The 11,264-nt window shown below is 44.0% G+C and overlaps 2 protein-coding genes across 3 annotated transcripts in view; one reads left to right on the forward strand and one right to left on the reverse strand.

The window, feature by feature from the left end:
• The window catches only part of LOC109303911 (E3 ISG15--protein ligase HERC5-like), a 65,536-nt gene that overhangs the window by 12,647 nt on the left and 41,625 nt on the right, over positions 1-11,264 (reverse strand). For both annotated transcript variants that reach the window (XM_019526286.1, XM_019526287.1), the window contains 5 exons: positions 8,387-8,470; positions 8,163-8,282; positions 2,848-2,991; positions 2,231-2,397; positions 150-216 (listed from right to left, as the gene is read on the reverse strand). In XM_019526286.1, coding sequence (XP_019381831.1) covers positions 150-216; positions 2,231-2,397; positions 2,848-2,991; positions 8,163-8,282; positions 8,387-8,470 — 582 coding nt within the window. The remainder of the gene's footprint in view (positions 1-149; positions 217-2,230; positions 2,398-2,847; positions 2,992-8,162; positions 8,283-8,386; positions 8,471-11,264) is intronic.
• Positions 5,124-5,394, forward strand: LOC109303913 (phosphatidylinositol N-acetylglucosaminyltransferase subunit Y-like). Its single transcript, XM_019526288.1, is given in 2 exon segments — positions 5,124-5,167; positions 5,169-5,394. Coding segments are annotated over 2 exon segments (204 nt in total). The 5' UTR covers positions 5,124-5,138; the 3' UTR covers positions 5,344-5,394.

The following is an 11,264-nucleotide window of genomic DNA, read 5'->3' on the forward strand; positions in this document are numbered from 1 at the left end:
CAGGTCCCTTCCGACCCTAGAAACTATGAAACTATGCTTATGGGATGGGCCACCTACATTTACCCTTTCTAAGACTCACATGAGTAATTCTATTTCTTTGTCTAGGTGTTTATAGACTTGGACCCATAAATAGGAAAGCAATGTCTTACTGTGAAATCCAACATCATTTCCTCCAGAATGTCATCATACTCTTCATCCAGCATTTTCTGAAGATTGCTAGTAGACAAGGAACAAGAGACAAGCACAATAAAGGTTAGTTCCTGCAGTAGAATTTTTTGGGGAAAGTGTTTTCCTAATCTGGCTGATTAGATGTGTATAAACATATTCATAGAGTCCCCTTTGTGCCATATGATCTGCGATTGCCCTGCAAGCTTATTCTGCAGTGAGATCCGTATAGCAGTCTCCCTGCATGAGTACTGACTTCAGTGGCATTTCACGTAGGTCAATTTGCACTCAACTCATTGGAGGATAAGGGTTGAGTCACATGAGATGTTTACTCCAGAATAGTCTCAATTTACTGCTGAGGAAAAGTGGAGTGGACACATGACATACAGCATTTACTTCAGAGGAAATGCACTTTTCTAGTGTAAAGTTAACTTTGAGGAAGTCAAAAGTTGCCTGCAAAGGAAGTGACTTTGGTGTACATGTTGTGTGTCTGCTACCCAAAGCAATTTCTCTTGGGGTTGCTATTTGCTTAAGGCAAATTGACTTCCCTGCCATACAGTGGTCAGGTGTTATAATTGCACCTACTTCAGGCAACTTCAGAGAGTGCACTGCAAGTCTGCTCCTTACGACAAAGTAAATTTACTGTGGAGTAAAATCTAGAGGAAATGACTTCAGAGTAAACATTTAATGTGTCTGCATCCTCCAGACCTTGCACCCCAACTCTGCATGCATTGTATATGCAAATGACTTTAAACAACTGAATAATCCCACAGATGTTACTCGTGTGTGAACTGGTGCAAGACCAAGGCCTTCAACTGCTGAGTTTATAATGTTTAAGGACAGTGCCTTATGGACCAGTGGGATACTCTTGTAAACAAAATAAGCCGCCAAATAAGCTTAAAGGAATCACAATTGCAGTCATCCATCAGAGCCAGAACTAGAAACATACCTTCTGTGAACATCACAATGGAACATTGGTTCAGCATGGGCCTGAGATAAGGAAGGCTATTTACCAAGTTGCTACCAGCACTACTTCATATAACACCAGTCTGAAATCTCCTAGGCAAGGACTAGTCCAACGAAAGCCTTGTTCCTTAGATCTGACACGATCAAAGCATAAGGAAATGCTGCATTGCTGATCATGCAAGGCGGCCACAGTGAAAACACAGCGGAAGCAGAAAACCCATACAGCAGAAAAGTATTAGGAGAGAGGAGACGTTGTTTCAGGCAGGTCTAACTGATAGTCAAAAGTATTCTTTACCTATCCACCTGCAGTGATGGCAGTCAACATCCCCCTACTCTACAAATGACTGTTTTGGGGGGAAATCCTGACTCCATTTAAGCCAATGGGAGTTTTGCCACTGGCCTCAGTAAAGGCAAGGTTTTCCCCTCAGTCTCCAACCACTAGAGAATTACCCCTCTGTCAAGGGGTCACAAGGGGTCACTCTCACCCTTACTGTCCTACCCCAGGGCACAGGAGGCAGTTTCATCAGTGGAGCTGGAGGAACCCAACTCTTGTCCAAGTCTCCATCTCTCAGCACATGGGCTCCCAGGCTTGTGCCTGGATGACCTCAATTCAGCAGTGGATGGCTACACCATATCTACAACCGCACTTTTACCAGACACCAGAGCCACATCCTCAAGCAGGCTGCACTGCTTCAGGTGGCTACATTTGTTGAGTATTTCAGGCTAACTAATTAGTACTGCTAAGCTATGTTGCCAGATAACCTGCTCTCCCCTAACTAACCTGCCTGTGGCACTGAACAGATGCAGCTATAGTGTTTCTAGTCTAGGGAACAAGCTGTTCAGAACAGCACAGCATGCTTGAGGGGCACTTTGGAGCACAAGAAGTCACTGCTTAGACTGAACCTGGTGGAGTACTGATACCTGCAGAAATTAAATTCGTAATGTTTTACGCCCACATGCAAAGGACAAATCTGCATTGTGGCTTGCTGTGCAAATTCCTGCTCAATGGATAAACAGGATTCTGATTATGGGTCAAAAGCTGTTGACTCAACTTTTATTTTATAGCCAAAAGCTATGAATATACATATTTTTGTCATACCTCCCTTCTGTGGGGGACAGCTCTCTTAAATCTTCCAGACTCAGTGGGATACCCAGCATCTTCTTGTACAGAGCCAATGGGAAAGGAAAGGGAACTTTGTGAAAGTTAAACAGTGCCATTCCAGAGAGGATCCCAACCAGGTGAAAGACGTCTTGATGTCCTGGTACCTAGATTTTGAAACGAAAGAAAATGAAGATTTGAAGGACTTTAATATAGTGGGGAGGAGCTTTGGTTTAGAACAGGAGATTGGGTGTGTGGAAACTAGAGTGAAACTCAGTGGTCTGCTACTAAGTCCTTATGCAGCGATCAAGAATCCCTTCTCTTTGGCCAAACAGGGCGTGAGCTGCATAGTCAAAGACTTCTATAAGACCGTATTTAAAACAGGAGCTAGGAATTCTTTTTCCTAAGAGTCTGCATCCTGTTGAGACCCTTGCCAGAAACTGAGCTTGTCTGGTGCTAACTAGACAATGACTCCAAGGAAAATTGCAGCGTTCCTCACTGAAGGGGAAATAAATACTAACAAATGTGATGTGGGCTCAAAGTTATTAGGTGAAAGGCCAGCTATATGGAATTTTTTTTGTAAAGTGGTAACAAAGTAGGACCATCTGAACCCATACCTGGCTGGGGAACCAAATCAAATTGGAGCACTCAAAACGTCTGAATATCTGTGCTTTTGGTTCACATAGCTCCTTGGTAATGATCCGGAAGAACTCTCGAGACAAACCGCCACCATCTCTTCCTGGTTCACCACGAAATATCACCTGAATAATCCCAGAAACAGCTACTATAATTTCCACATTTAAACAATAACCTGTACTGGTTTACACAGTAAATTCTCAGCACTAGACTGTTACCTTGGGCCCAGTTCCTGTGATGAGAACACACTATGGACTAACAGCATAAGATTCAGCATGAAGTCTGAGCCTCTTCAGTGTGTCTACCTTGAACCATCATGGAATGGAGTAGATGGAAAAAAGCAAGAGGTACAAATTCCATCACAGTGTTGTCCAGATGTCATAACTCTCCTACAAGGTTCATAGCATTTGGTGTTTTTCCTAAAGTCCCAGATTCTGGAGTCTCATGAATCTCAGCCTTCATTGCACAAAAATAAGTATCTTGCTTTTGACTTGGAACGGTCAGTTTGAAAATGTAAACCCTAAAGTCTCCAAAGCCAGGAGGCATATACAAAGACTCTAAAGGTATTATTGTACAATTTTTTCTTCAAGCCAATTTCATGATTAGTTCAAGATGGAACAAAACTCCCACTGCCTTGAATGAAGCCAGAATGTCACCCCTCTAGCCTGGTGTTTTACACCCAAATGCAAATGACTACCCAAGGGACAAATCTGCTTTGTGGCTTACTATGAAAATTCCTGCTGTATGGATAAACATAAGACTGTGTTTCCAAAGTTTTTGGTCTAGCATCTTTCTGGAGGAGAAGAATGGGGTGGAGACACTGGCCATTCCAGAATGCTAAAGACACATCACCATAAGTGTCTACAAAGTTAACCTTAAACCTTAATTTATAAATGGTGTGATGCTATCTATTGGAAACATACAGGTGTTAGCACATTTTCATTTGATGCACTAAATAGTCAGCATTTTAAATTGTTCTTTTATATATTATACTGTGCTGTGACCATGTGAGTTGTATTTTTTACTCTTCTGAACAAAACATTGTACTCCCAGAATGTGAGCTGCTGAATACAGTTAGACTTCCTTCTTGTTGTTATGGAGATAAGAACAAATCACTTGTTCTTTTGGTAGTGTCAGAGTGATATTTTAGCCAAGATGGTACAGACATGATAAAATTGTAAACATCCATAAGTTGGCTGAACACTAAGACCCAGGGACTAAACGTAGACATCAGGTTTATGGCCCATTATATTATATCTTTAAAGATGAATTAGCAAATCTTATAGAAGACTGATATGGCAGTCACATAAACCAAAAAGTCTAAAAGGATCCAAGGAGATTTCCTCAGAGACATCTTTAATACATTCAGGTAGACTCTTTCCCTACACTATGCACACCTTTCTATCCATCACTCTTGAAGTGACCAATGGTCTTGGATTTTCTGAGACAGTCCTAAGTTTCATAAATATGGTATGGCATCCCCAGTGATTCCCTGAAGTAGGACTTTCATTTTCAAAACTGGTCCTGGATTAAGGCCAGACAGCACCCTAATCAAAAACAGCATTTGCAAACAATTGCACAGACCCCCAAAACACACTCATTGCTGCCAGTTTCACAGCTACTAATGACCAACTGTGTTGCATGGAGGTAGGAGGTGGGGCTCCCCTGCTCCTCTCTCCATGCCTATAGGCACTGTGGGTCAGGCCCTGGTTATGGGGTAGGGGACATGCCAGACCTTTTCTAGATCCTGCCTGCAAGAGGACACACTGCCCCCCATACATGCATGCATAAGGCCATGAGCCCATATGCACATGCACATGTGTCCATAACATGCATATATATGCACACACATGCACATTTGCATGTCACACGTGCACACGGGTCTACACACATGCGCATGCCCACATGCACAAACATACATCCATATGCATGTGCACATATGCTCACATACACACACATGTGCACACATACACATGCCCATGTGCGCACACACACGTACACACACGTGCATGTGCTCCCCTCCTTGTGTTCACAGCCCTGACCTGTTCGTTTTTCATTCAGGTACAAAGAATCCACCAATGAGCTGATCAATGAAGACCTGGGCATCACATACCACCACGGTGGATGGTATTCCTAACGTGACACTACAGGCAGCGAGGAAGATCAAGACTGAGCCTCCCCATCCAATGCGCGAGGAGTCAAAGCAGAGCTAGATAGCACTTTCCCAGAAAGCAAAGCCAGAGACCAGAAGGCTCACACATGAGGAGTAATCATGTTTCTGTCACTGCCTATGCTGACAGTGTTTGTCCTTGGCTGGCCTGTTTTATTCGGCCACCATGGATGAAAACTTCCCACAGGGCTGCACCAGCACAAGCAGCTTATGTTTCTACAGTCTGCTGCTTCCTGTTACGATCCCCGTGTACGTGTTCTTCCACCTGTGGACCTGGATGGGCATTAAACTTTTTAGACAAAACTAAGGCAGGCAGACAGCCCGAGGGCACTGCCCGGTGGTCTCATTGATCACAGGGCCTCTCTGCAGTAGTTGTGTAGCTTATCTTAGCTGTACACTAATATTATGTTCCACGTAACTGGAATAGTCTCTTCCTCCCTCACTCTCTCTCAATTGCATGGACCCTGAGGGACCAGACGTCCATCCTCAACTCCTTCTGTGCAAAAATGAAGTTTATTTCCTACCTATAGAGACTTTTTACCATCTTTAATTTTACCTGAGCCAGAAAAACACATTTTTTTTAGATTCCTTGGTTGGTCTAATAAAAGGTATCATCTCTGAACCAAGAGTTCTATATTTTTGCATCACGCTCCTCCTGGCACTTCACACTGATCTTCTACAGAGGACTTTGCGTATGACTGTTTAATTTCTGTCAGGAAAGATAATTAAGTGCATTTGCCCTTGTCCCTCAAAATCCAGAAATGCACTGTAATAGTATAAAAGCGTATTACAGTGGGTGTTTGTTTTTGCCTTGAGTTACTTTATGCACTGAGATATAGTTTAATTACTTTACTGTTTATTATAACAACCTGGTTATGTGGGCTGCTCTTTAAAGATGGCAGTGTCCATCTTTAGGTGCCTCGCTAGGTTGAGCAGATTTATTCATGAAATGCTTCTGTCACTGTGCTACGAAAATGCAGTGTAATAAATCAAAACATTGTGCAACAGCGAACTTGTCTGTGAGATTTAGAATTATTAGGATCAGTGCAGCCATATTTTGAGGGCAGTCATTCATGCACATCCAACACAGCACACCTTTGATTTTAGAGAGAAAAAAAAACAAGGTGGGTCATCCATGTCACTCCAATATGATTGCCCCCTACATTAGCAGGCCTGGCACAACTATTCAGGCAAGAAGTGCCATGAAATAGTAGTTTGGCAGCTGCTCTAATTTATTCCAGCTGGCAGGGGCCTATAACAGCTGACAATAAAGCAACAGGCTTAACCATGCCCTCTAACACTCCTTCTTGCTTGCTTTACATTGATTGAGGAGATATAGTACTGGGAACAAGTCAGGTTTGGGCATCTGACCCACTGAAGCGCCCACTGCTCTAGGCAAAAACACAATCCAGATAATTCTAATCTGAGCAGACTTTTCTATCTTTTGATACGCTGCTTAGTGAAGCAACAAAACCATAGGCAAGGTATTGTGGATATTTACTGTTGTGGGGCAGCAGGGTCAGTATCTTAAGACAGGGGAAGATGGGTGACTGCCAAAAGGAAGTAAATAGGGCCACATGAGTTCAGGTATTAACCAGTTCTTGGTGAGATGAGTCTGAGACCAGAGACAAAAGCCAGAGTACTCCACCAATCAGCGCTTCTATAACATGAGTCAAGTGTGTAGCTCCTGATCTGGCAGCGAGGTGTATGTGCACCGCTGGGACAAGGCAGAGCCCCATTACCATCCTTCAACCATATCTCACTTCAAGAGTAGGGCCTTACTCCTCAATCACCTCCTTGTTCTTCTAGGATATTTGTTTTTTGATCAAGACAGGTGGGACTTAAAATCTGCTATTTAGCTACATATTGTTATGCCCATGCCGTGACCCCAATACACCTCATTTTTGTTGTTCAGGGACCAGCTACAAGAAGTGAGACAGCAGTTCAGTCCTTGTAGAAGTCAGTCATTGGCCTATATCCAATTGTGGAGAACACTTTGTTGGCAAAGACTAGTGTTTTGTTCATCACCTGTCATTTCACCTCTAGGAAAGCACTGCAGAGCCATGAAAGAAGTGACACTTGCTTATCCATTATCAATTTAGCTAACCAGTCCTATCTTTCAAAGTGCTTTCATAATAAAAATAAGTCACCCTGTCTTTTGCTGGCTGCTTTTTGTTATTTGCCCTAAGGCCACATGGAACATGCTTTTAAGTAGCTGGCACAGTACTTTCTCTTTCCATTACAAGTGAAAGGTGTACATGAAGAATGGTCGTTCCTTAAGGATACGATCCTTGAAGCACAAAGCAAGTTCAGTCCCATGTGGAGAAAAGGTAGCAGGAGGTCTGGGAAGCCCTTTTGGCTAAACAGGGAAATCATGGTCCTCTTAAGAAAGAAGAAAGAGGTTTATAAACACTGGAAGCTCCAAGGAGGACTATACAACAATGGTCCACACTTGTAGGGAACAGATTAGAAAGGCAAAAGCAGTAACTGAATTTAAATTAGCAATGGGAAGCAAGGACAACAAGAAGTCCTTCTTCAGGTACATAGGGAACAGGAGGAAAACAAATGAGAGTGTGGAGCCATTGCTCAGCAACTCAGAGGGACTCTTCAGTCTGAAAAAGAGAAGGTTGAGAGGGGACTTAGTAGCAGCTTACCACTACATTAAGGGAGTACATCAAGGGCTCGGTGAACAACTGTTCACCAGGACACCCTTGGGGAAAACCAGGAGTAATGGCCACAAACTCCTAGAACACTGTTTCAGGCTCAACATTAGGAATAACTTCTTCACAGTCAGGGTGTCCAGACTGTGGAATAAGTTCCCTACAGAGGTGGTGCAATCGCCTACTCTGGAAATCTTCAAGAGGAGACTGGATGATCACTTTGCTAGGGTCCTTGACCCCAGTTATCTTTCCTGCTTGGTGCAAGGGGCTGGACCCAATGATCTTCCAAGGCCCCTTCCAGCCTTACAATCTATGAATCTATTAATCTAGTTTTTTACTGGATTTTAAATGCTGCTGAATTCTGAAAAAAAAGATTTAATTGTTGGTTGTTAATTATATTGAGGGGCTGAAGCAATCCAGGACAATACACTCAGAGCTAATCAGATAATAAACCTTGATTTCTTACTTTCAAAGGTCCCCCATACATTGTAGGCACTCTGAACCTTAGAGTCTGCAAGGCATCATTCACCAGGTGTTCTCTTCTAATGTGCAAAACCAATGGATTAGTGGGTCTTGAAAATTGTACCTAAGGGGGAAAAACCCAAAAGCTGTGTTTTATAAACTTTATTGTTAATAATCTTTTAATATCTTTATTTTTAATAATAAAAACATGACTTCACCAGTACCTACCCACTGACAGGTCACCTTGTGAACCTCAATCTTATTTTTCATGTCAAAGATGCATGGGTACTTTGTCAGCTTTTGTAAAATCACCTGAAATTACAAGATAGGTAAGTAGCTTTTAATATGAGAAATGCTGACATTAGAAGATACCAGTATCAAGGTAGCTTCCCAAAAAGAACCTTCACAAATGGGGTTTCTTTTTCAATGCTCTCAAATTTTAGTGGTAGACATTATTATAAAGTACATTAAAATAACCAGTTACAGTGGACAGTGAGCGTAGGTTGTAAATACAATCACACTAACGTGCTTTTATGGATTTCACCCAGACTAGAAAACATGCACGATACAACCCAAGTCTCTGAAAAGGGAACCACTTTATAGGTAATTTCTAAAGCAAATTTGCAAGCACGTCTAGTATGGAAAGATCTGAATGGTACCACATATTCAACAAGGACAAGTGCAGAGTCCTGCACTTAGGACAAAACAATCCCATGCACCAGTATAGGCTGGGGGTTGACTGGCTGGGCAGTCGGTTCTGTAGAAAAGGATCTGGGGATTACAGTGGACAATAAGCTGAATATATAAGCCAGCAGTGTGTCCTTGTAGCAGGCTAACTGGGCTTAATTAGTAGAAGCATTGCCATCAGATTGAGGGAAGTGATTATTTTTCTCTATTCAGCACTGGTGAGGCCACACCTGGAGTACTGTGTCCAGTTTTGGGCCCCCACTACAGAAAGGATGTAGACAAATTGGAGAGAGCCTGCAGAAGGCAACAAAAATGGTTTGGGGTCTGGGGCACGTGACTTCTGAGGAAAGACTGATGGAACTGGACATATTTAGTCTAGAGAAGAAAAGACTGAAGGGGGGATTTAATGGCAGCATTCAACTACCTGAAGGGAGGCTCAAAAGAGGATGGAGCTAGACCGTTCTCAGTGATGACAGATGACAGAACCAGGAGCAACAGTCTCAAGTTGCAGCAAGGGAAGTTTAGGTTAGATATTAGGAAGAATTTTCTCACTAGGCAGGTAGTAAAACACTGGAACAGGTTACCCAGAGAGGTGGTGGAAGCTCCATCTTTGGAGGTTTTTAAGACCTGGATAGACAAAGCCTTGGCTGGGATGATATAGCTGGGCATGGTTCTGCTTTGAGCAGAGGGCTGGACTAGATCAGTGTTTCTCAACCTGTGGGTCATAGCCCAAAAGTGGATCACAAGAAAGGGTCATAAACAAATTTTAAAAATGGATCAACAAACTCAAATGGATTCTCCTTTAAAGGAGAAAAATGTGGGAACCTCTGGCTTTTCCCTTGCAGGCTGACAGAGTTCCAGCCTGCAAGGGGCTGCTTGGTCCCCCCCATCCTGCACACTGGGGGGCTGGGGCCTGGCGGCAGCAGCTCAGGAATGAGGAGCACTGGGTGAGGACTGGCCATCAGTGTTTACAAATGGGTCAACATTACAAAAAGGTTGAGAATTGCTGGACTAAATGACCTCCTGAGGTCCCTTCCAACTAGGGGTGCACTGATAAAGATTTTCTTGGCCAGTAATGATAGCTGATTATTCACCAGGCATATTGGCTGATATCCACCTGATAACCGATTTACAGGATTTACAGGAATGCAGCCAGGCAGTGTGGCAAGCAACTATGTGCAGGTAAGTCTGTGGAGGGGAAGGGGCATGGGGGGATTGAGGCTGCCACAGTGAGGGAGGGAGTGGGGCAGGGATGCTGCCCATTCAGGGCAGTGAATGGGACCCAGGACTGGGGTGGGGAGTGGGACAGGTCTGCGGGCAGCTCATCCAGCAGATCAGTGCCCCAGCGCTTAAAAATGGCAGTGGGGTACTTGAACTAAAGCTCGTCAAATGAACTTTAGTTCAAGTGCTGCTGCCGCCATTTTTAAATGCAGGGATGCTTTTAACCGGAAAAGAGCTGACCAGGGCAAGGGTAGATGTGGGCTCCTCACAGCAGGCTCAGGGCTGTCTGCCCTGCTGTCTTTGCGTTGGGAACCCTGTACTGTGCAAGTGTCCCCTGCACAGAAGTGGCACCCCTCGCCCACAGGCACCTGGCTCAGGCGGTCCTGGGGGCACCGCAGCTGTGGAGGGAAGCACCAGGTCCCTGTGCAGCTCAGGAAGGCAGGCAGGCAGGCTCCAGGGGGTGGGGAAAAAAGATCAGGCTCGCTGCTTTTCTTGGGTGGAGCCTGCTTTCCTAGGCCACTGCTAGGCTGCCTACAGGGCTTCCTGCAGAGCCATGGAGCTGCATGGAGCCCAGTGCTTTGCTCTGTGTCTGTAGGGGCAGCCAACTAAAACTCCTCGAAGGAGTTTTAGTTTGCTGCGCCCCAAGTCATTTAAGGCTGATTACACTGCCGAACTTCCTACAGTGGCTGGAATTAATGTGCAATATGCCACCGAGGTGTGCAAACACCAACACCATTAAAGTGGTGCAAAAGCATTTAGCCTGCTTTAAAGTGTCGTGCATACACGCCTCTCATTTTGTCTACCCACGGCCTAAGAACCCGTCTCTGCTCCTAGTAAGTTAATAATGAAAAGGCACCCAGATGTGTCAATAGGAAAAGGACCACGCTCTGCATGAGCTATCATTTAACTGCTATAACACAGGTAAGAAAGGAAAATATTAAAGGGATGTTGAACACACACCATGTTACAGCTGAATTTTACTATTCGATTTTGTACAACATGCTGCAATATTCCCCCTGCTTCTGCTAACCTGTTAGACAAGCTACCTCCTGCCCAATGTCCCTTGTAGGAATTGGAAGGGGCAGTAACTGTTTCTTGGGGACACCATGAAGATGCTGGAGGAACCAGTCAGTCTCAAACCCCAGTGAAAACTAAATTGATTTAAGAAGTATGTAGACCAAGACATGTGGCTAGGCCA

This window comes from Gavialis gangeticus, unplaced genomic scaffold (genome assembly GCF_001723915.1).
Source record: "Gavialis gangeticus isolate Ggan-Ray unplaced genomic scaffold, GavGan_comp1, whole genome shotgun sequence".
NCBI classification, from domain to species: Eukaryota; Metazoa; Chordata; order Crocodylia; family Gavialidae; genus Gavialis; species Gavialis gangeticus.